Consider the following 25625-nt stretch of genomic DNA (forward strand, 5'->3'; position numbering starts at 1 on the left):
GCCAGTTCAATTGATCAAGTTACTCAGCTTTTTCTTTAAATGTCTACAAGTAGCTATTTTAATACACACTTCAAAGAAAGTACATACTAGTCAGTGTGTCAAGTTCTAAGGATAAGGTGGAGAACAAGACATATAAACCTTCCTGAAACCTCCAAACAACTGAAGGAGATTGATGTTACACAATTTATTACATATGAAATGATGATTACACAAAGAGAAGTCAGGGTTCTCAGGGCTCTCGGGTAATGAAGAAATGGCTGTGATATCTTGTTGGGAATCAGGGGTGGACCTAGGAAGACCTCGTTGAAAAACAGAATCCCCCCTGCAGAGGCAAATAGCCAGTTCCACTTCTTTTAGCTTTTATGAGATCAAGGACAGAAAAAATAAAGCTGTCCCTTTAGTTGAGAAAAAGTAGAAATTTCCAATTTGAACTATGTAAGTGCTCAAAATTTCTTAATTAAGCCCTGTTTCTGTTTTCTGCTCCCCATCCCCAAAATACACACAAACCCCAAAATTTAAGATCTACATAATTTTAATAGCCACCTTTATTGATCAAACTGCTTGGCAAAACTCTCCCTCCTTAAGTGTTGCATAGGCATTCACTTACGTACTGACATCCTTAAAGTAAAGCATATTAAATATTAGTATCAATATCAATTCTTTGGAAACTAGTTATTTACTTATTGAATTTAGTGTACATCGAGTCTAAGTTTTAAAATAGTGTCTATCGGAAGTAGAACAGGACTAAATTCTTTTTCCATAAGACACTTTGAAGTCCACCTACAGGTGGCCCCAGCCCACCTGTGCACCAAAGGCAAAGCTGGCGGAGTGGTTCTCCATTTAGGATGCTTTACCTTATACTAAGAAAATATTTTAGCTATTGGTTTCTGAGAGTCTTCACCTTGTTAAGAAAGTTTCCTTTTGTCCAGAGTTAAGTCTTTGTCTAATAGTAAGTTAAAGAAACAGGAAGGCAGCATAGTTGTAAAAAGTATGGATGAGCCTATTCAAAGGTGTTAACTGTGGGTAGATGGTAACTTTTCCTTGGGTCTCTAAAATTTGTGGTAAAACAGTGTTTGCTTTTATTTGAAATGATGGACTAGGTCTCTGCAATTTAGGTGAGGGATTACACAGGAATTCATTTCAACACCATCCTCCTATTGTCTTTTCAAGTAAAACCCCACTCCCCACCATTCCCCATCCATCCTTTCACATACTAATATTTTAAATATTTGATGATTAAATAATAAGAATTCCAAGACATTAAGAAGCTTTTTGGAACCCTAAGGAAATAAATAGAAAAATAAATTTCTGGCCCAAACTTCTGTTATCCCTTTGCAAAACCAACAGAGAGGTCATGACTGAGTGGGGATATATTCCTGATAACTCTGCTTCACCCTTCTGAGCCTTCCCAAAGTATGTTGACTTCATAGAAATGCTAGTTCCAAGAGATTTTTTACACTTTACATTCCCCAACTGTCCTCGCCCTCTGCCTCGCCCTCTTCCTCTCTCTTGCAAGTACAATATTGATATGCCAGAGCATGACTCTCTGTTCCAGGTGCACTCATTCCCAAACCCTCTATCTTGGTTGCATTCGTCCACCTTGGTACTTGAAATCTGCCGCTATAGATTTGGAATTATGGAATAAGGACTTGTAATCCGCTTAGCATCTAATAAAGGGTTTTATCCATATGTGCCTTTGCATCAATAAGGAACAACAGAGAAACAAATATTTGCTGTTTTCTAGCAAGGCTGTTTATCTTTGTTTTCCACTGTTCTTACTCTCTGTTGGTATATCTGAATAGGATTTAGATGTAAGTATACTAAAACAAATATCCACTAAGTTTCTGAGCATACCCAAAGAGAGAAATCCCCATGCTCAGCTGATGAAAAGCACAACACAAACTAGGTCCACTATCATAGAGAAAGGCAATCCTCACAAAGAGGATTCCACGCCCCAACCAGGGATCAAACCTGCAACCCTGGTGCATGGAAATGACACTCTAACAAACAGAGCTACCCGGCCAGGGCAGAATTCCTCTAAAAGTAATGAAGGGAATGGATACGCCTGCTTGCTTCATCAGCTACCAGTGATTTCACTTTTGGTTGTGGCAAGTTCCAGTCTTTAAACTCAGCAGCATGCTTCACAGGCTATTTCTAAATTACTGATTCTTCTCCAAATAGTCTATCTTACAGGAGCAGTGGTGATCACGATAAAAGACGTTTAAAACCCTTTCTTCCCCTCTTTCACTTCTGTGTCAGCCTCCAGGGAGTGGGCTACAAGGACTCCACCAGTACGAGTGCTTCCATAAAGAAAAGTGCCCCCAAACGGTCCAGGCCCGTATCTTTATCCTGTGACTTGTCTCAACCTTTTTATAAACATCAATCTTTTTTTCCTTTTTTTTTTGCCCTTTACCTTTGTTTCTAATTCTCCCCTGAGGGAAATAGAATGTTTAAGTAGGCATTAGTAAAAATATTTACAGGGTCCCAAAACTGTACTTGTTCCTTAAATTTGAAAAAGCATAAGTAGGCAAATATACCACTTTAATCCAATCTTCACAAAATCCTCTTTATAATATATGCCTACATTATATAATCCATAGTAAATCTGAACTGATAATGTTTCACGCAAGTGAATCATAATTCATAATTGCATTAACCAAGGTTCTGAAGCTGTTTCAATAAAACCCTGGATGAATTCTTAGCAGACATTGCCAAATATTTATACTTTGTAGTTATTCATGGTATAAGGAGTACCATTTAGTCAGCGGGATTTAATTTAACAATGTTTACCTGTGCGTAAGCCTCCGGTGACTAATGCAGACTGCGGTCTGAGAATCTTGAGCAATGCATACTTTATGGCGACTACATTTCATCTTTAAGCATGGATCTTTAGCTGGATCTAAAGCTAGAGAGAGAGGGGGAGGGAGAGAGGGAGGGAGAGGAGGAGGGAGGGAGAGAAATTTGTACATAAATTATTAAAATGAGTTTGTATAAAATAGAGGTCTCTAATCCCATTAAACACAATTGGATCTAGGAATTTATACAGCATTTACCTGTAAATTGCCTTTTCATTATCCTTTTATTAAGAGATACTTCTGCTTCTACCCGCATAACTCAAAGTAAATAGATAGTGGCACTTTAGTCTTATCCGTTCTATTCAGAAGCTAAAATGCACATACCCCTATCATCAAACAATGTGTAAGCAAGACAGGAACTTTTACACCAAAACTTCCTGGAGCTGCTACTGCCTCCTGAGCAGTAAAGGGCGGGAGATAAATTTGGGGTATGCTGCTGTATTACTTCTGTCAGTGGAGGATTATAACTTACTCTCTCCTTAGCAGGTCAGTAGAGAAAATGGATGAGACCCAAGATGATACTGGGCATAAATGAGATTTTGGATTTCCAAGAAAAGTCTACAGTTATACTTGAGGGCTGGTTGAGTGTGTCATGGTAAGAACCGAGAAGTTGCATTTTTATTTTCATTTTGTGCCTGACATTTGAACTGCCATTTATCCAGACAAACCTCTGTCTTGGCGGCTGCTAACACAAAGACTGTGTGGTATTTTAAATAGCAGTTTTACTGAGAAATAATTCATATACTACACAATTCATTCTTTTACTGTTCAAAATCCACTGGTTGTTAGTATATTCACAGTTGTGACACTATTATCATAATCAATTTAGAACATTTTTACACTTCAAAAAACACTCATACCCTTTAGTTACCACTCCCATTTCCACCAACTCCATCACAACAACCAATACTAGGCACCCACTAATCTAATTTCTGTCTGTACAGATTTGCCTATTCTGCACATTTCCTATAAATGGAGTCACACAATATGTGGTCTTTGGTGACTGGCTTCCTTTATTTGGAACAGTGTTTCCTCTCAAGGTCTAACCACAGTGTAGCATCCATCACCACTCTTTTATGTTGCTGAACATCATTCCATTGTATAAATATGTGACACTCTGTTTAGACATTTACTAATCAATAGAAATTTTGGTGGTTTCCTCCTTTAGGTTATTATGAATGTTAGTAACCATTATTGGTGATGGTTAGTGATATTTTGTTGTTATTTATTTGGGGCAAAAAGTGAGAGAGGGAGTTGGCACAAGTAAGAAAATGACACTGAGCATTTAATTTGGGTATATGTCGAAACAGAGAAAGAACCCATGAAAAATGGCAAACTGAAAAGAAAGTTCTAGTGCATGTAGTAAAACAGAGCTGGGGTGACCAGAAGAATGTGCATTGGGAATATGAAAAGGTATTTGTGGGGGCCCTGGGCTTTCACTGGGGATGAAACATGGATTTGAGCCAAGCTTCTTTAAAGATCTTAAACCTGAGGTAAATCAGAACTAAAATCTAGGGTACAAATCAAATTTAACTTTAAAATGTGTTAAAATTTAGTCACTACCCTAAGTATCATGAATATACTTTGATAGTCAATGAATTCAATAAAATATATCTATATATAGACTATATATAAAAACATATTCTTTCTTTAAAAATACAAAGTATATTTCTGCAAAAATTGTTACTTGAGATTTCACATAAGCATGAGATTTAAAATAAAGAATACTAACACACATTGCTAAAATGTTAACTAATAGATATATGATAATAAAATAGTCAACACATTAAGTACATCTATTTGGAAGACAAATGTTTCAATTTCCTCCATACTAGGACATTTTTTCCACAAATAATTATTAAAGTAATTATAGTTTTTCTTAATTTCTGAGTAGTTCCAACATTTAAGATAAGCTACATTCGTCATTTTATTCTCTACAAAACGTTGAATATACTTTGTTCACTATGCAAATGCAAACTGCTATAACGTTGTCATTATACTATTACAGTTTCAATTGTTACTAATTAAAAAAACTTTCTTTAAACTACTGTATTTTAGAACTGTACAACGTAAAAGAAAAACATTCAATAATTTAGAACTCATTAAAATGTTTTAAGGTATTTCTAATTCTTAGTCTATTTTGATTTTTAAATTATTAATATTGTTTAAATATGATTAAAACTGCACAATTTGCATAACAATTAAACAATGTAATTGTGCCTACCACTGTACCTTATATTCATTTCATACACTCATTGTGAATATAGTTAATCTATGATATAGTATTCTGAAAAAATAAAGTTTTCATTTTGAAATAAAAAGCTACAGAACATATAAAACTATCATAGTTAATCTAATCTAGTTACACTTGAGTGCAGACTATTAATAGTTATTTTTAGTTATTCCTTACAGTTTTATTTACCTTATACAGACTACATTAAATAATTTACAAAAGTTCCATGTCTGATTTGCTTCTGGACCCTGGGCTTGGAAAAGCAGACGTTGGTGTACATCTGGGTCCTGTCCAAACACACCCAGCCCCAGAAGATATTACCACAAGCCGTGGAGTGTGGAAAGCTTCAAACAGGGTTCTCAAGGCCAGTCACAAACAGCGTCTGACATTGGCTTGTACCAGAGACCACCCAAAAGCCTGGGAGTCCTAGCAGATTTACCTAATATATAGAAACAAATCCCAACAGGCAGCCAAAATGGGGAGACCAAAAAAACAAACCCCAAATGAAAGAACAAAAGAATTCCCCAGAAGAAGAACTAAATGAAATGGAGATAAGCAATCTATCATATATAGAGTTCAGAATACTGATCATAAAGATGCTCAACAGCATGAGAAAATATGGAAACTATTAAGACAATTAAGAATGACATAGTAGAAATAATGATAAAAAAAATGGAAGGAATAAACAACAGATTAGGTGAAGCTGAGGATAGGATCAGTGAATTAGAAGACAGGGTAGAAAAAATCAATCAGAGAATCAAAAAGAAAAAGCAATTAAAAAGCAGGACATTTTATGGGAGCACATGTAATGTAATGATATTCACATCATAGGAGTGCCAGAAGATGTAGAAAGTAAGCAAGAGTTAGAGAACCTGTTTGAAGAAATGATGACAGAAAACTTACCTAACCTGGTAAAGAAAAAAGTCACACAAATTCAGGAGACACAGAGAGTTCCAAGCAAGAAGAACCCAAAGGGCCCACACCCAGACACATCATAGTTAACATGCCAAAAATTCAAGACAAAGAAATCTTAAAGGCAGCAAGAGAAAAGTAATCTACTAACTACAAAGGAGCTCCCATAGCGCTGTCAGCTGACTGCTCATCAGAAACTCTATAGGACAGAAGGGAATGGCATCAAGTATTCAAGGTAATGTAAAACAAGGATCTGAAACCAAGACTACTCTATCCAGCAAGGCTATCATTCAAGATAGATGGTGAAATAAAGAGCTTCCCAGCCAAAAAGAGGCTAAAGGAGTTTATCACCACCAAACCAGCATTGCAAGAAATGTTAAAGGGACTGCTGTAATAAGAAGTTGAAATAGAATAAGAAACATAGGCATAAAGGAATAAAATGGCAACAGAAATGCATCTATCAATAATAACCCTAAATATAAATGGATTAAATGTTCCATCAAAAGACACAGAGACATAGGGTAGCTGAGTGGACAAGAAAGCAAGACCCATATATTTGCTGTCTACAAGAGACCCACCTTGGAACAAAAGACTCACACAGACTAAAACAAAAACAAAAAACAACTTCTGGAAGACTTTAAAGGCGAGATGGACAGTAACACAGTTACAGTAGGGGACTTGAACACTCCACTGACTTTACTGGATAGCTCTTCCAGATAAAATATCAACAAGGAAAAAGTGACTCTAAATGACACACTAGATCAGAAGGATTTAACTGACATTTATAGAACATATCACCTCAAAGCTGCAGAATATACATTCTTCTCACGTGCACATGGGACATTCTCAAAGATAGACCACATGTTAGGACACAAAACAAGTCTCTACAAATAAAAAAAAAGTTCCATAACTCCTCTTATAGTATATCCACTTAAGAGAAAACACATCTCAAAAGTTTGTATATAAAGAGGACATTATCAGAACAAAGATGGCACATAAAAATAATAAAATTATGAGTAAAATTCTCCATAAATGATAACACAGAGGAGTAGCAGGATTTGCCAGGAGACAGAAAATATAATAGAAAGTAAACATGAAGAATCAAACACAGAGGGTCTGCAATAAGGAAAGGATCACTTTCTGTGCATGTGATTTTAACCATCTGTATTTTTTAGTAGAACTCACATTGTTGGCAGCTTAAAAACTATAAAACATCACACACTGTAAATACAGATGCCTAAGATTTTATACTTGAAATCACAACAATAACAGAACCATCTTCCTCTTGGCTGAAGCCCAGGGATTAGAATCAATCCTGTGTCTTAAAGACGCCTGGCATAAATTCATGCTCGCCCTCTGCTACTATCCTTCTCTTTTCATACTTTTCAAATTAGTTCCTATTTTACTCTGTATTATATTTAACAGTCTCAAGCATCCAGTAAAACAACCCCTAGAAAGTCTTCAGCTAGTGCATTTAAATTCATTTGGCCATCTTCTCGTCTTCATCTATGTCTTTCATCATCTTTCTGACTGATGTGAACTACCCTGGGAACCTGATACTGTTTTGTTGTGTTTTAGAAAAAGTCATTCTGAAATTCAAACAATTGCCTTGTGATTTAACCTTTGCATTTCATTTGTGATGTAGGCTTTTCCCACACTCTTTCACCAAAATACTTGGGTTTTTTTTCATCCAGAAAACTGCAGACCAGGATAAGCTAGGAAGTGCCCAGCTATGTCCAGCTGCTAATGGCAGAAGAACCTGAGCCAGCAGGTGAGAAACATGTGAATGTAGACAGGTGTATCACTAAGAGAAGGCCTAATTCTTGAAGAGAAGTCCCAATGTAAGGAGAACTGAAAAGTAAGCACACAATATAGAGGACAGTTCAGGAAAACAAACATGGGCAGTGAAAGGTGCTCAATTCTAGAGCAGAGGAGCCCTCATTAGTATTCATATTTAGTGCAGGCGAACTTGAAAGAAGAAAAGGCAAAAAGTGGCCTAAGCCGCAAAAATAGGTATTACTGTTAGTAAGAAGAACTGAGATAAACTTTAACAGGAAAGACTGAAACTCCTAATCTGCGCAAACTCACTTCTGAATTTTAAGTGTTTTTCCACAGGAAGCCTAGATTTTAGAAGAATCATTAAATCCTAATGATTCTGGGCTAAAGCACTCTTAAATCACCCTGTGTATTCTTTTTGGTGGAGTTAATGATGAACCAGTTACCTTAGCTCAGCCAGTGCCGGAGAAAAGATTTCTGGGGAAAGGAAACTCAGCATGGAGCCTGGCTTGGGAACAATGATTACAGAGCAGAAAAGGAGATGATTTTGAGAGAGTCAAGCACTGTTACGTTTGAATAGGTATACTGAGGAAACGACACTGCAATCAACTGGATTAACTTCCAGCTCCTCACTTCCACCATTTGTGGATTTTTTCTGATACTAATATTGTTGTAACTGATTTTCTTTTTATTAGTATTTGCTTGGCAATTTTCCCCCAATTTCCTTATTTTTAACGCTTAACGTTTATATTTTATGAGCAGCCCTTAAGAACCCTTAGGTGGATTTAGAAGTCCAATCTATTCGTTTTTCTGTTCCACTGATCGCGATTTTTTTTATATATGTGGACTCCTTTCTATCACTTTATCTTGTGCTTTCTGTTTTGCCATGTTTCTTTTCTTTCGTTTTCTCTCCTCTTTCCTGCCTCATAGCGTATAGACTGTATTTTATGTAGTACTTTCTTTCCTTTCTGCCAGTTTGGAAGTTACAAAATCTTTGAGAGATTTCCTTTAGGTGTTTCCATGCACAGCTGGCACAGGTGAGTGAAAGTAACTGTATGATAGTTTGTCCTGAAGAGTAGCAAGACCTTCAAACACATTAATACCAAATCTTTGACATGCAAATTCCTCACCATTTTCATTTGGACTTTACATGCCCACCCCTTCAAATGAGTATTTATTTCTATTATTATTTTTCTGACATAGCTAATTTACAATAATAAAAATCTACCAGTCTCTTTTCTCATCATTTCTTCTTGCAATTCACTTTTCCTTTGGGTTCTCTTGTATAATTTCTTACAATTTGCTGAAGTATTTCCTTTTGTACTTTTTTCAAACTGTGCCATTTGTGCTATAATTTTGATACATTTTCCTGAATGTATCTTTATTTTCCAATCACTCTTAAAGGAAAATTTAGCTGTGTCTGGAATTCTTATTTGATAATTATGTTTTTCTAAGCACAATTAAGTTACTATTTCATGTTCTTTTGCCATCAGTTGCTGCTAATTAACAAGTCCATCACTGGTCTGCAGCTCTCTGTAAGAAATCAGTCTTTACTTCCAGGATATTAGAATATTTTCTTCTCATCAAGATTTTGTATTGTGGAATGTTTATCTCCAACTATGATGGCAAATAAGCAAATATGCCCTTCTCTTTGAATTTCAATAGATAACAAAGTACATTTACGTTATAAAAGTACTCTTTAGCAGTTGGGAAAAAATCAAGAAAACAAAGACTATGTTGGATATTCATCATGATTTAAGAGCAAGTGAACTGTACTACTGAGAGTTGGGTTTCAGTTTTGGAAAAAGTACAACCTCACTAAATAGTGAAATGAAACTGTATGTCCAGCATTCACTTGGTAAAATGTCTCTTTAAGCTTAATCATGTGCACTAGTCTAAAATGAGGTGACCAGTAACTCAGACATGATTATAAAAACCTTCTTCTTGGTTCGACAATTAAGCATCAAAGATGATTTGGTTGTAGTTCTAACAACCGTTTATTTCACTGTAACTTTATGTTGTAAAACTATAGGAAGAACAGGTTTTCTAGGGGATTTTTAAAAACTTGCCAGATGTTATAATAAAAGGCTGTGCAAGTGAGCAGCATGAAAAACAGAGCTAATGCCTGATAGTTAATTAGACTCTGACAGCCAATTTTGTGGTGCTAAATGTGATTAAATGTGGTTGCAAGTCTTTGGAGTGACTTTCTTAGTTTCAAACCTTACTATTACTTCAATTATATAAAACTCATCCACTCTAACTCTGGTCTCCTCATTACAAACATTAAATGTGGAGGTCTACAAAATTAGAAGATTCATATGCAATTGATGGATTTAGTTTATAATATTTATCAAAATACTATAGTGTTTATTTCAATAACATCTTATAAAGGTATATTAAATGCATCTAACCACTGCATTGATAAATCAAAGTTAACAAAAACTCTGGATGTTATTACAATGCCAAATTTCATCCTGCAGTTGTTCTAGTCTAGTTAAGGGATTGATGAATATATTAATATACTATTCTTTTCCATTCTTTGTCATTGCTTTTCTGTGTCAGCACATAGTTTCTACCAAATAAAAGTGATAATTGCTAATAGTGTTTCTTTTATAAAGTAGATGCATTCCAGCAAAATTGATTATGTGTGAAAACCTATTATTAGTGGTTTCTATTTCCTAATCTATTGTTTGATATGTAAAGATGATGATGTTGAATCCCTATCATAAAGGCTTATATTTGGGATTTTCTTTCTAATATTAGAGCTAAGTACAGCTATGATTAAATCAACACTTGTTAAAAGGTTCCCTGAAATATATTTATAAAGAAAAGCCCCTGCAATATGGAATTATATTTGGTCATTATGATTTGTATCTGTATTGGTAGCTATGAAAGTCGTACAAAATCTCTTATTTCTTGCCACACAGCTCTTCTTACCACCCTGCTGGAGGAACTCTGATCCACTATGAATGACACTCTGCCTTTCTGAGCCTCCTCTGAGTGCAAAATTATCTCCATGCAAAAAAATTTCACTAACTCACCACATCCCTCAATAAACTCTTTTAAAATTCTTCCTATTTAATAGTAATAATTTCCACAAGACTCTTTCTAAAAGGAAAACGAAGCTAATCTTTAAAAGACCAAAACAAACCTTCCTAACATAGACATGCTACCTCTGAGAGCTGTGTCAGACACTGCTATCATCAGAGAGTTCACACATACACACATGTGCACACACAAACGTAGATGTCTAAACAATATGACCACTTAGTTCAATCTTAGGTGTGAGGCAGAAGATATCACCCTGACAGCATCTGCTCAATCTGATAAAAAATTGAAAGTACAGTTTTCTTTACCACTAGAGGAAATGTTATAATTTTAAAAGCTGAGTGTAAGTGTTGGCAAGAACTTAGATCAACCAACCCTAACACATGGCTGGTGAGAGTATAAAATGGTACAATCGCTATTATCCAAGTCCAATTAGGAGACAAAAGTCAGTAACTCAAAGGGAAGGATTAAAATAAGGAATTACTAATTATAGCAGAGGAAGGTGTGCTTCCTCCCCAGATGTGGGGTTCAGCTGTCACTGGAGAAGGTTTTAGCCCACTGGATGGCTAAGAAATCTATCTGGTGGCCAGGGCCAATGCTGGTCCGCAGTCACTGGGAAAGCAGGCAACGTGTATCCACTCCTCCCGCCCATCCCGCATAGGTTCACCAAAGCTGGCGGCAAGAAAGCACAGCTGACACCGGCAAGCAGAAAACACTCATCCAGCATGAAGATGGGCTGCAGGAGGTGCACGGAGAGGGCTGGAGCACTGGGAGCTCATCTGCAAAAGCAGGCCCTGGAGTGCACAGTGCCAACCAAGACTGAGTACGCAAGCTCGCCTCGGGATGGTACACTGGGCATGAGGATGAGGGTAGAGCACCCCCGCATGTCTCCCCTTCACGCAGATGTATTCCAGAACCAGAGAGAGAAGCCCTTTGCTCTGCAATGCCCTTGAAGTCCCCTCCATTGGCAAAGCCTAACGTGGTCTGCTACAAGGTGATAGGCATACAGGCCCCAGCTCCGTCACTGCAGAATAGGAAATAAAAGGTGGGTTGACAGACAATACATTGAAATGTTGCATAATCTCCTTGGAAAATAATTTGGAATGTTTTATATAATTAACACCACGTTTATAAATTTATCCAAGAGTGTTTTTTTAATGTTTACAGAAAGATTATTACAAAAATGTTCAGGGAATCTTTAGTTATAGGAGCTAACCTGAATGTCTACCAACGGATGAGTGAGTCAACAAACTGTTTCATACAAACAGAAGACTACTTGGCAATAAAACAGACCAAAAACCAAACCAAACAAACAAAAAACCCCTGAAATATGCAATAACATCAGGCAAATCTCAAAAAATGTTATATCAAACAAAAAACGGCAGGTATCAGTATACACTGGTATAGTTCCATGTATGTCAAGTTTTAGAACAAGCTAAAACAATGAAAGTAAAATAAATAAGAACAGTTTAGAACACTGATGGTGTGGGTTGGTGGGAGGAGAGCAGGCAGCTTGAGGTATTCCTGGGGTAACAGAAATGTTCTTCTTAATTAAAGTAGCGATAATTCAATTACCTGCATCCACCAAAATGTACACTGAAATTACTGAATTTCATTGTATGTAAATTATGCAACAATAAGACAATTTCCTCCCTTTTTTCTGACCTATTTTTAACCTCCATTCTCCATGACAATATTTAAGCCTTCCCATCATCTATCTCAAGGCAGCAGAGCATACAATAAAAAAATCAGAGTTGACAAATTTCACCATCAAAATTTAGATACCCTAAGTCAATTCTTCCCCATCAATGGAGTATGTTATTTTTATTTTGTTTAATATGTTTTTATTGATTTCAGAGAGAGGAAGGGAGAGGTAGAGAGAGATAGAAACATTAATAATAAGAGAGAGTCATAGATGGGCTGCCTCCTGCACGCCCCCTACTGGGGATCGAGCCTGCAATCCAGACATGTGCCCTGATGGGAATCGAACGGTGACCTCCTGGTTCATGGTTTCGATGCACAGCCACTGAGCGACACCAGCCAGGTGAGTATGATCTTTAATAAGGTAAGTACTGCATATTGCAGACAGGGAAATTTAATGAAAACCGAGTAATGAAAGGAAAGAAAATGCAGAACTGGACCTCACTTTCTTGACTGTGTTTTCAATACTGCTGGCAACATCTATAAAAGATGTTGCATGTAACGACTGGAATCTGGGTATCCTATAACTGAAGGGAGGTTTTACATATATACAGACCTTTAAAACTAAGCCAATTTTATAGAACCAATGACAGTATTTGTTGAAGTAACAAGTTAATAGAATTTATAACTAAGAATATTTTAATATACATAGTAATCTTCAGAACACAGTCTATGAATTAAAGCTTTTTAAATGTTTGTCAAATACTCCTTCTTTCAGGAGATTGATGTGGCTTAAAGAGAAGTGTAATGGTAACAATAACTGACTATCATAGCAAAGCAACGATGATAATCACCTTGACAGCTAAGTGAACCTTATGGATCTTCCTTAGCTTTCAGTTTGTCATTTCCAATTAATATCATTGCTTACAAAAAAAAAAAAAAAATCCTTGCTAAGTACTGATCTGACTATTGGTAAATGAAGGTTTTATTGACTGCCACCTACTTAGGTGTGATTAGATTAAACACACTTTGCTCGGATAACTAAATCAGACAATGGTGCATTTTCTGATGCTCACAGCCCTTTCGGTCAAACACTGGACATTTTTGTCGACTAAGGTATTTATCCAAATCTCCAAAACATGCAAAAAGTATTTGTAGTCAGTTTTGAAGGTCGTAAATTGACAATGCAATAGGATCCAATGAGGTCTGATTAAATCATTACAGCAAAATTGAATTCTAGTATCTGACATAAAGGCCTCTAGAATTACAAGAGGCGGCACCATATCATACTCCAATCAGGACGGAGGCAGCAGAGATGAATGGCTATGAGGTTAAGTCTATAAGTAGTCTTCTATATGAAATATTAGAAGTGTATTTTTCTGACTAGCTATTAGAGAGCAAAAAGAACATAATTGGAAAGATACCATATAACAAGAATGACAATGAAACTGAAACTTGGGAAATTCTAAAGTAATTTATGATTGGTAAGTGGAGAAATAGGACTGAAGATATTGCTCTATATATTACTGTTCAATTTTGAAACCTATATAAGGATAAAATATTTCGAAAATTCCCTTTTGGAGTACAAGACCTTTACTGGAAACTATATAATTTTCCTGTAAAGAAAGTAGGATGCGTCACTGTGAGATGCAAGAAGAGACAACTAGAAAATACTCAGTTTAAATTTGCAAATTTAAATAGGTGGGGGGAGCAAATAGCTGGGGGAAAGTGCTTTCCAGATTCTAATTACACCATTGCCGGTTCTGCTTAAGATCTTACTTAAATTACTTGCATTTAGATTTTTACCCTAAATTTTTTAACAATAAATCATGTATTCTTCAAATCTTTGTACCTAATGACATCAAAGGTATTTATTTATACACTATCAAAATACACATGTTCGGGGCTACTAGCCATTCTGCAAATTCTATTTCTTCCTCTCCCGAGCACCTCATTCAGCCACATTCTCTAAACTTCTCTACTTAGTAGTTGTAACCATGTGACTAAATTTAATCAGAAGAACGTAAAGAAATGTAAGATGTACCAACTTCAGACTTCTCTTACGAAAAAAAGGGTGGTGGTGGAATAAGTTGGGATGCATCAGTTTCTTAGAACCAGAATAAAAAGGGTAGAAAGTCAACTCCAAATCCTAATTGAAATGATCTTACAGTCTATTAGATTCATAAAATTAGGTGACTATTCCTGAGTATAAAAATGAAAAAGGATTTGTTAAATCGGGTTATACATTGAACCCAGATTAATAAATATTATAATCCTATGAGAATCATGATGTATAGATTGTAAGAATTTTGGAACTTGGAAAAAAAAAGCTAATCTTGAAACAAAAAGTTCAGACCAAAAAAATATTGCTTTTTGAAATAATAAATTTTCAGGGCAAATATCTACTATTCCAAAACACAGAAAAAAATAACATGTACTTATTCACTGAATTTTTATTTAAGTCATCTTAAATAATTTATTTTTAAAGAAATTCAGCTAATACCATTGCTACCATTTCTTGCCAGTTGGCCCTGATTAGAGAAAAAAATGTTAGGAAAAACACAATTATAGTAAAGTGGCTGATAGCCCAGCCATCAGTCCTCCAAAGATATATATAAACAGTGACAAGCAACGTGCTCTTACTTCCTCCCAGTCAAGTCCTCAAGAGTGAGTACCCAAAAGTTCTTATCTAGGGATGGTAACTTAGGCAAGCAAGCCTAGGCAGAGAAATGACAGGGAGCAAGAGCTCCCACGTCCCACTCCTCTCCCAGCTCAATTTCTTCAGATCAGGATGGTGAAATTGGCATCTACTAGCTGGGAGTTTCACAGAATTGCACTCAGGGTCCTAGCAGTTGCAAGCCACATGACACACGGTGATCCATCTCGACAGATAGGTCAAACAGCTACCACCAGGTGGCACCACAGCGCAACCCAAATGGAGGTTAATTTCGGATGGCACACATGAACCCATGGAGCTCCCAAAGAACCAGACACACAGATATACCCAGATTGTTGCTCAGGCTCACAACAGTGCAAAATAGTCATCTGAACTGCTTAATTTTTTCAACCGCACTCATCATCTGGTGAAGTTTTAACATACATAATAAAAAATAATACCTGGAGTACTATAGCATTCTCTCTATAAATTATTCATTTGCTTGCCAGAGAATAGGAGACAAACACTGCAGAAGTTCTGGGACTTGTCGCACTGGTAGAATTTATAGAAGTTCCATTAGTTTGGAGCACAGTGTGATATTCCCGTATCATGTGTTGCTCCTACCCATGTACAGGAATAACCCGTAATGGTGCTTGTCGAGGTAGAGACTACAGGAGAGGAAGGATCTGGGTTAAGATGCAAGCAGCCTGGTTACTTGAGCGTTGTAATATAAGGTCAAATAGGACAATCACAGTTCAGAACCCTAAGATTTTCACTGAGGCAAATGCTCTTTTCTAGTCAAATATTATTAACTTGAAAAATAATCTCTGGCTTATCTCTAAGGCCTGACCCTAGGGAAACCAAGGAATTAGGTAGCCCATTTGGCCCATTATAACTGGGTGATATCTAATGTGCAGCAGCCTTCCATTAATAAATACAAATTGTATATATAAAAGCATATCTGAATATATCTGTACAACACAAATGAACTGAGTGAGTAGGTGACTCAGGTATCCATGGCTCTTGGAGAGAGTATACACAGGCCTAGAAGTTAATCAGCTTCACAGATTACAACGACAGTGAATTTTGGCTTCTTGGTCGGTAAAATAATGTCACTGATTTGTGCAATTCCTAAAGTATAATGAAATATTTTTATTACCCAATCAATCAGGTAGCAAGCACTGACTAAGCAGATACCCAAGCTTTATAAAGAAAATATTGTATTCTACTTATGGGTTTATTTCATTTCACTTTTATTAATTACCATGGAAAAAAGCAAAGCAAAAGAAAAAAACTTAGGAGATAAGAGCTCAAATGATATTTTGATGAACACTTTTTCTGTGTTCAATTCAAAAAATTATAAGTTACATTTCTAATTAGCTTCTGGAAAACACACTAACGGGCTCAGCAGTCATTATCTCTTAAGATGCTAATGAGGCAATGAGAACTAATTATTTTATTATTTTGGGCTGATATGGATTCACCCTCTTTAGTTTTCTGTGAAAAATTACTCCATACAAACGTGAATTCTACGGTTACAACTAATGGTTTTATGTCTTAATTGCTCATGCTCAGCAGAGATGCTCAGCAGGGCTGCCCATTATTACCACTGTGATTTAATTTCGTTCAGAGCCACTGGCAGCATATATTAGTCATATCATGGCATCATGACATCATCATCATAAACATTACTACTAATTTAGCAGTAGGAAATCAAGAGTGCCAAGCATTAATATAGGACTTTCTAAAACTAAAAAGAACCTAGTACTAAAGTAATTTACACTTGAGTATTTTTAAAGGTTTATATCATTAAATAAATGCTCAAGTTAACATCATGTTTGAGAAATCAAAAAATGTATATTTTTCTTTAACACTGTAAATCAGGAATCTATAATAATGTTATTAGTTATTATCATTGTTTTTTATTATTAATATGGAGTAAGTATAATTCTCAAAGTTTCTACAAACATTACTCTTTCCTGATTTCTGCAACCCCATGATTCTATGTAGGCAACTCTATTCTAAGCCATCTACCTGAATACCATCCAATCCCCCATCCCTCAGAGGGTAGACCTGTATTAAATTCTTCACCACATTTTAAATAATATTATCAAAGATAAAGATTATATTGAGCTGTTTCTGAATCAACTGTAAATAAGATAATCCTGTTTTTCACCTTTACATTTTAAGTTTTTATGAAAGACCATTTAATATATATATCTTGTTTAAAAAAAATCAGAACCTTCCTACTGATTTAGTTATCCACTGACAGATCACATTCCTAGTAAGACACAGAAATTGCCTCAACTATTTGAGTTCTACTTAGTATACCTTACGACAGGTTACAATGTATTTCCCTGGATGTATGGGACTCAGTGTCTAGCTTCACAGTTGCCTTTATACACTTTTCTACTCTTTCCTAAATAAGCAGAAAACACCCAAAGTTTGAGAGTTTCTTCTGCAAGTGTGTTGCTTGTCTTCCTTGACCTCATTTCTTTATTTAAATCCATACTGCAGTCTGAGGCAGAAATACCTTTCGGTCCTACGGTCAGCAAGGTGCAAAGAAAACAAAAACAAAAAATAACACTTTAATACATTCTTGCTGATGGTTATTTGGGATGATTTTAGACTGTTATTCAGTGGTCTCTCAAATAAAAGACTTGTGGTAAAGTAGCTAATACTTTTAAAATGTTGTCCTTTGACGTATAAACTTCTTAAATAGAATGATTAACCTTTAAATTGTATTTGTGTTTTTAACCTTCTCTGCCAAGTATAATCCACTATGCTGGAAATATACAACTAATGGCTATAGAAAGATATAAAATCACATATTGTTTATATTACCTATATTCTAATGAAAATTTATGATTTTCTAGATTTTTATGGTTTTAAATTTTTAAAAAAACATTATGTGGACCAAAGGGATGGACGCCCTGAAATCCTGTTGTGACAATAACCAGGGCATTGTTAGAACTTCATATTGTTTCAGTATTTTGTAACTTTAGTGCCAGGGAACAAATATTGAATGTTTGTTTCTCCTTGGGTGAGATTCTCGGATCTAGGTCTTTATTTTCTTCTTAGTGCCTGAAAGATCTTGACCAACACAGGCTGAAAACTTTGATTTATAAATTATGCATTAGTTTAAGAAGAGATTATTGGGCTGGGAATTTGAGACTGTGGCTGCTTTGCCTTTTTCACTGAGGCAACTCATTGTCATCCTCAAAATAGGGAGAAAGTATACACATTTGCTTATAGTTCATCTAAATTATTCAGATTAAAGACTTTAAGTAACACCCCCAATCTTCAAGATTTTCTTGAAATATCCCAAAGCATCTTCAACACAACTGCCCAGATCAGTTCACTGATTTCAGTGTTTGGGTTCCAGATGCAACCTGCTGGAGCAAAAGAGCCCAGGAGACTCTCTGACTCTTCACTGCAAGGGCTCAGGGGGAGGGAAACGAAGAAGCTGCTGTGGATTAATGTGTCACCTAGAACAACTAACTTAATAAGAGGAAGTGGCTTTGACCTTGGAAGAAAACCTGGTTCATAGAAGCTATTTAATTTGACATAACTTAGTTAAACTAAATATTTTCCTGAATGTCTCTCCAAATCTAATTACATAAAGTGAATTTTTAGTTTATAAGGTCAAAGGCTTTTCAGGTCCCTTTAAAAAAAAACAAAAAACAAAAAAACCCCAAAACTTTCCTTTTTGATTTTCACTACGGATACAATGGCAATACCAGTCACAGAAATAGGAAGTAAAGCTTTCCATTAAAAGCAGTTATATGTTATCAACACATGGAAATTTCAGAAAAAGACAACAATCTAGCAGGTCCCCGAAAGGATCAGTTTCAACAGGCACATATTATAAAACCCCAGAGACAGGCCACAGGCCATGGAAGAGCCAGAGCATTCCTACAATGAAGCACAGCGACTTCCTACACAGGAACTGGGAATCCTCTGTACCCTGCCCTCTCCCTCGGCTCAGCCGGCTGCACACATTAGGATTTCTGACAGCTCAGCTCCTATATAGTTAGGCTACTTTCATTTGGATAGAAGAGAAATTGATTAAAACAGGCTTAACCATACGTGGAACAGACTGACAGCTGTCAGCGGGGGACTGAATGAAAAAAGATTCAGGGATTAGCCAAAAAACCCCCACATGCACAATAACACACACACAGACAAAAGTTTGGTGATGGTGAGAGGGGAAGGGGCTGAGGGCTAGGTGGAGGTGGGCAAAGGCCGGGGAATGGGAAGGGAAAGAGACTTTGCTTGGGGCAATGGGCGCACGACGCAATACGCAGATGATGTTCTACACTTACAACGTATGGTTTTGCAAACCAATGTCACTCCAATAAATTCAATTAAACATAAATAAATAAATAAATAAGACTGACTTAACCACAGAAAGTTAAAGAAATCTATGAATACAGTCATCTGTGTTATACAGTTAAAACCTGTATGGTTCTGCAAACCAATGTTGCCCCAATAAATTCAATTATAAGTAAATAAATAAATGAATAAAATAAATAGCTAAAACAGGCTTAACCAAAGACAGAAAAGTTGGAAATCTATGAATACAGTCATTTGAGATGAGACTGGACATGAGGCTCGAAGTGTCCTACTTGCCCCATCCTGTAACACTGCCCTCCAGTGTTCGGTCCTCTTGCCAAGGCGGCCCCGGTTAACTCCAGAAGACAGCTTCCCTGTCCTCTAACTGTGCTGCCCATCGCAGAACCTAAATGGCCTGGTTGGGTCATGTTCTCATGCTTAAATTAACTGCTGAGAACAAGGAACAAAGAGGCTCTACTGGGTCAGTTCTGGGTCACTTAACTACTCCCTAGATTGGGGGTGACATCAACCTATGGAGACCTTACGGTCTAAGGGTAAGAGTGTGGCATGTTTTCCCAACAGAAAATCAGAACGCTGAAACCAGAAAATCAGAACGCTGAAACCAGAAAACAGATGTTGCTTAAGAAGGAACATTCATCCAACACACCCATACATTCTTTAAATAAAATGTTATAAAATTTAAAATTCATGTATTAAAAGTTATAATTAACGTACGCTATTTTTAATATTTAGATCAAGGGAAGATATTAGTCTGTTTGTATATCAGCTCTTATGCTTATGCAAGGGAATATGTGTAGGAATTATAGGAATTATTTAAACATTTTAATGTGACTGTCCTGGCTTCCTAGGGCTGCCATAACTAAGTACCACAAAGCAGGTGGCTGACAGAAACAGAAATTTATTCTCTCACATTTCTGAAGGCTTGAAGGCGATGGTAGTGCTGGTTCCTTCTTGGATTCTCGGAGGGGAAATCTGATCCACGTCTCTCTCTTCTCTTCAGAGGCTCCTTGGCTTGTGGCAGCGTAACTCCAATCCCTGCCTTTCATCACGTGGCCTTCTCCTTTGTGTCTCTTTCACTGTCTTCTTAAAAGGACTTAAAGGGCTCACCCTAAACCAGCAGGACTTCACTGTAACTTGATTATATTTACAAACATCTTATTTCAAAATGAGTCACATGAAGAAGCACTGGGGGTTGGGACATCAACTTACCTTTGGGGGATACACGATTCAACATATAACACTGACCCTTACTTTATAAAAGACTTAAAATCAAATAATTTGAGTCTCATGAATACAAAAAGTTCATTTTTGGAATTAAGACTTAGCAGATTTTATATGTGTATATATCTATTTTTTTCCCTAATGTTTTCTATTTTAAATAAGCAAGGGATAAAAATGTATGCCTAAGTCCCTGCCTCCACTGACTAAAAAATATGCTCAAAAGTTAAACAACATAGTATACACTTAATTTTAAATTCCATGTGGAAATCTGTGTGTTCATTAGTTCCTTTTTTGATAGGGAGTCTTAACATTTTAGAATAAAAAATTTGAAACATATTTTAAATGCTTGAGAAGACATTTTTAAAATATATGAACAATATATATACACCACAATGGTGAACAAACAATTAAGACACTTTGAGCCTAAATGGCAGCCTATGAGTTTTCCCGCCTCTCCTCTTCCCCTATCTCTTTATTAACTATCTCCTGGAAGCCTTCAGGGCTTAAGTTAAATGTTAATCTGCAAAACATTACCTTTGGCTTTAGGCTAATTAATTTTCCCAAGTTTGCAGAGCTAATCATTAGTACAGCTCAGACTAAAACCCAGAACTGATTCTCAAGCCCAGAACATTTTCCTAAAATTCGGCTGCCTCGTACCTTACACTAAAGGTCACTATGAAATTTTAAACATGTTGTCTCCTATCTTGCTTTAAAAGTTATTTTAATTTCTAAATGTTCTGGCCTTAACTGGAAGTACAACCAACCTCACTGCAGCAGGGCAATAATTAGCTCATTTTTACAATGATGATTAAAATTATAGGTGATAACTTTGGAGCACAGTTTAACAGGGAGGCACCGGACTACATGATTAATGACATGCATTCTAGTTCTAGATGTGCAACTTTATATAAATGGTTAGAATTATAATTATTTAATGAACCCTTGGGCAAGGATCTTAATTATTAAGTTACTGTGAAGTTAGGGATAGCAAGTCCCATTCTTCTAATCATATAAAAATTTTGTTAGCTTCCAATTAGAATCAGAAAACTGCAAAATATTACAGACATCATACTTATTAAGTGATATTTAGCCAGCAATATGTATAATGATAAAGTGTTTTAAAATAAATTTGATAAATTTCCTAGCAAAGATTTCCCCAAATATTATTCTAAAATATTACTTTTGCAACTTTCTCTTGAAAATTACATTCATCCTCCCTGTGACAAACTGCTGCTTTTTAAAAAATAACAGGAATAAAAATTATTGGCAGAATTAAGTGGTAGAACGTCAACATTTATATTCTAAGATTTATTCGTTAACATGCCGTACACAGGACTTGCAGAACACTGGAAAGATAAAACTTAAAGGCTAAAACTTGTTAATCAGCCTTTGCCACCTCCTAATTTTAAAGATCGGTAATTAGAAAACCAAAGAATTTGATTAAATGATCTGTACAAAGTTACTGTGAGTGAGAAGAATTCAGTCCTTTCTCTATTGTCAGTGGCAGTTTCCTCATGAGGTTTAACTAGAAACTGCAACAAATGATCATGGATCTGGCCAGGCTCCCGGCCTAAATGCTGGCCTGGGTCACGATTCACAGGACATGCGCGTGTGGAGCCTCAGAATTTAGATCAAATGAGATACATATAAACGTTGATTCTTATGTCAAATAGTTCTAGTATCAGGGGGAAATTATTTTTCCTCATTGAACATCAGTTTTATTTCTCTTTGTAATAGGAGCAATAAAAACTTAAAACAAACATGAGAGCAAAGTAAAAGCAATAAAAATAGGAGTTGATGTTACAACTGAGTGGAATAATAACTAAATGCTTATGGTAGGTAGTAGGTGCTCATCAACTGACAACTATTATTGTTTTTAGACCCATGAAAATGATGCCCTAACAAAATAAGCTAAATAAATAGGTTATTCTGCTATCAAACCATTATTATAAAATTGCTAATAAGTTAACAGAGGCTACATAGTATCTTGGAAGGCAAAAGGACTAGTATGTAGAACATCTGAATTCTAACTTCAATTGCATTTATCAATATTTGTGTGACCTGAGCAAATCAAAATCCAAATTATTCCCAGTTACTTCATGTGTTAGAATTAGCAACAACCTTACTCTACTTACAAAATTTTCGAATATTTACTGTATGTGAAGGTCAAATGAAACAATTCATGTGACCCAGGTTGTGGGTTCGATTTCCAGTTGGGGCGTGTGCTGGAGGCAGCCCATCGATGTTTCTCTCTTCCTCTCTCTCCCTTCCTCTTTAAAATCAATTTCTAAAAGAGGAAAATGCTCTACAAAGAAGCCAAATACTGACAATAAAGGGTAAACATAACTTCCTTAATAAGTAATGCATGAAATGGAAAAGTTCATCTGCTTGTATTCGGTTGAGACAAAAGCGTACTCAAAATTCCATTCTTCTGTTCGTTAGACTTTTATTCAGTCTTTAATTAGACATGTCAAATGTAGTAATAAATACCCCCAAATAACAGCTACTGAGATGTAACTGCTGCTTACAGAACAGTGAGTTAAAATTTGAAAAAATGAGAAATAGAATAAGGAGTCATGTAACAATTTTTTTAACTTCAGATAGGAACAGGTCTGGGCTGGAGAGTTTGTGAAAAGTAGAAAGTCCAGGGATCCACCCAGGGGTTGATGGCACCGTGGGTTAGGTATGGCTCCCACGTTTGCACATAAAATATTCCACAGGTAAGTCTGATGAGTGGCCTGACTGAGATATCTATCCCTGATTTACCAGTATGTCTAGTTAGTACATGGGAAGAAAAGTAACCCACATTACTTTTACCCACCCTCCACAATGTAAAATTATAAATTCTTAAGATTAAAATAATGCATTATATCATCAAAAATCATGAAGTGGTTTTTCTCAACATGTGTGCAGAATTTCTAGAAAAAAATAGAATAATTAACCTAGTTTATTTATAGATTTAAAAAAAAATTTTTTTTTTTGGTTTGTTTGTTTTATTGATTTCAGAGAGAGGAAGGGAGAGGGAGAAAGAGAGAAACATTGATGATGCAAGAGAGTCATTGATCGGCTGCCTCCTGCACAAAGCCTACTGAGGATGGAGCCCACAACCCGGGCATGTGCCCCGACCAGGAATCAAACAGTGACCTCCTGGTTGATGGGTTGATGCTCAACCACTGAGCAACACCAGCCAGGCTATTTATAGATGCTTTATAAGGGTTATAGGTTTAAATATCTGAGGGGCAAATAAGTTATATAAATAAGTGGTGTGAAGATGTGGAGCAACAGGAATTCTCACTCACTACTGGTGGGAATGCAAAATGGTACAGCCACTCTGAAAGACAGTTTGGTGTTTCCTTGCAAAATTAAACATACTCTTTCTATAAGATCAAGCAGTCACACTTCTGGGTAGTTACCCAAAGGAGTTGAAAACGTAGGCCCACACAGAAACCTGCACACGGATGTTTATAGTAGCTTTACACGTAATCGTCAAACCTTGGGAGCAACCAACATGTCCTTCAGCAGGTGAATGGAAATACTGTGGTGCATCCAGATAATGGAATATTATTCAGGGCTATAAAGAAGTGAGCTATCAAGTCATGAAAAGAGATGGAGCCATAAATTCATATTTTTAAGTGAAAGGAGCCAGTCTGAAAAGGCTATACACTGCACGAGTCCACTGTATGACACTGAGGAAAAGGCAATAATGGACATAATAAAACTATAGTGGCTGCTGGGGGCTGGGGGCTGGGGGAAGGAGGGAAGGAGAGCCCAGCTGGTGTGGCTCCGTTGGCTGGGCATAGCCCATGCACCAGGAGGTCGCCTGTTCGATTCCCGGCCAGGGCACATGCCCAGGTTGCAGGATCGATCCCCAGTAGGCGGCACGCAGGAGGCAGCCCATCGATGTTCCTCTCTCATCCGTGTTTCTATCTCTCTCTCCCTCTCCCTTCCTCTCTCTGAAATCAATCAAAAAAAGAAAGAAAAAGAAAAAAATTAGGTGGAAAGGATAGGCAGAGCGCACAGAATTTTTAGGACTGTAAATATACCCTGTATAATACCATAATGATGGAGACGTGTTGTTATACATTTGTCCAAACCTGTAGAAGGTACAAGACTAAGAATGAACCATAATGTACACCTGGACTTTGGGTGGTTACGATGTGTCAATGTGGCTCATCAACTGTAACAAATGTCCCCTTCTGGTGGGGATGCTGATAATGGCAGAGGCCATGCATGTGCGGGGGAAGGGAGTATATGGAAACTCTGTAACTTCCACTCCATTTTGCTGTCAACTTAAATAAAAACAAAATGTCTATTTTGCAAAAGTTAAGGAATTTTATTTAAAAGAATATCTCTTTTACTTTATTTTCTTTTTTCCATCACCATTTATCCTCTCTGTGCCCGCTTCTACCGCCACCCACCCCCTCTCACCCCTGAAATCACCACACTGTCGTCCATGTCCATGAGTTCTCTCATTTTTTTTATTTTTTGCTCAACCCCTCCACCCCCGAGCACCCCCGAGCACACCAGAGCTCCTGCCTGCTCTCTATGAGTCATGTGGAATTTAATGAACAAACTGAACTACCAAGCAAAATGACTTATACATAATGAAATATCTTTATGTTTATGCTTTCTCGTTTCATTTAAAAAGAGAAATACATTTCAAGGAATAACAGGTGAACCATTGATAAATCTTTTTAACACCACCACCACACTCAAGAATATATTTTTCCTATCAGATTATTAAAGTTAAAAAAAAAAGTAATTATAATAGGAAGGAGGAGTCCTCAAATTATTCTTTTAAAAAGTCTGTCTTTTAAATTATAGAAAATTGGGTTTCATACTAACAATTGGAAAAGCTAGAAAACAAAGCCTGGCTTATTAGTTCCTAGACTGATATTCCATTTCAGCACACCACACTGTGCTAATT

The 25625-nt window shown here is 36.4% G+C and overlaps 1 protein-coding gene across 3 annotated transcripts in view; it reads right to left on the minus strand.

Moving 5' to 3' along the window:
- Nucleotides 1-25625, minus strand: part of SPOCK3 (SPARC (osteonectin), cwcv and kazal like domains proteoglycan 3) — a 280247-nt gene that overhangs the window by 140733 nt on the left and 113889 nt on the right. For all 3 annotated transcript variants that reach the window (XM_081137554.1, XM_081137552.1, XM_081137553.1), the window contains exon 4: nt 2791-2905. In XM_081137554.1, the coding sequence (XP_080993680.1) occupies nt 2791-2905 (115 nt within the window). The remainder of the gene's footprint in view (nt 1-2790; nt 2906-25625) is intronic.

This window comes from Miniopterus schreibersii, assembly GCF_964146895.1.
Source record: "Miniopterus schreibersii genome assembly, chromosome: 4".
Lineage (NCBI taxonomy): Eukaryota > Metazoa > Chordata > Mammalia > Chiroptera > Miniopteridae > Miniopterus > Miniopterus schreibersii.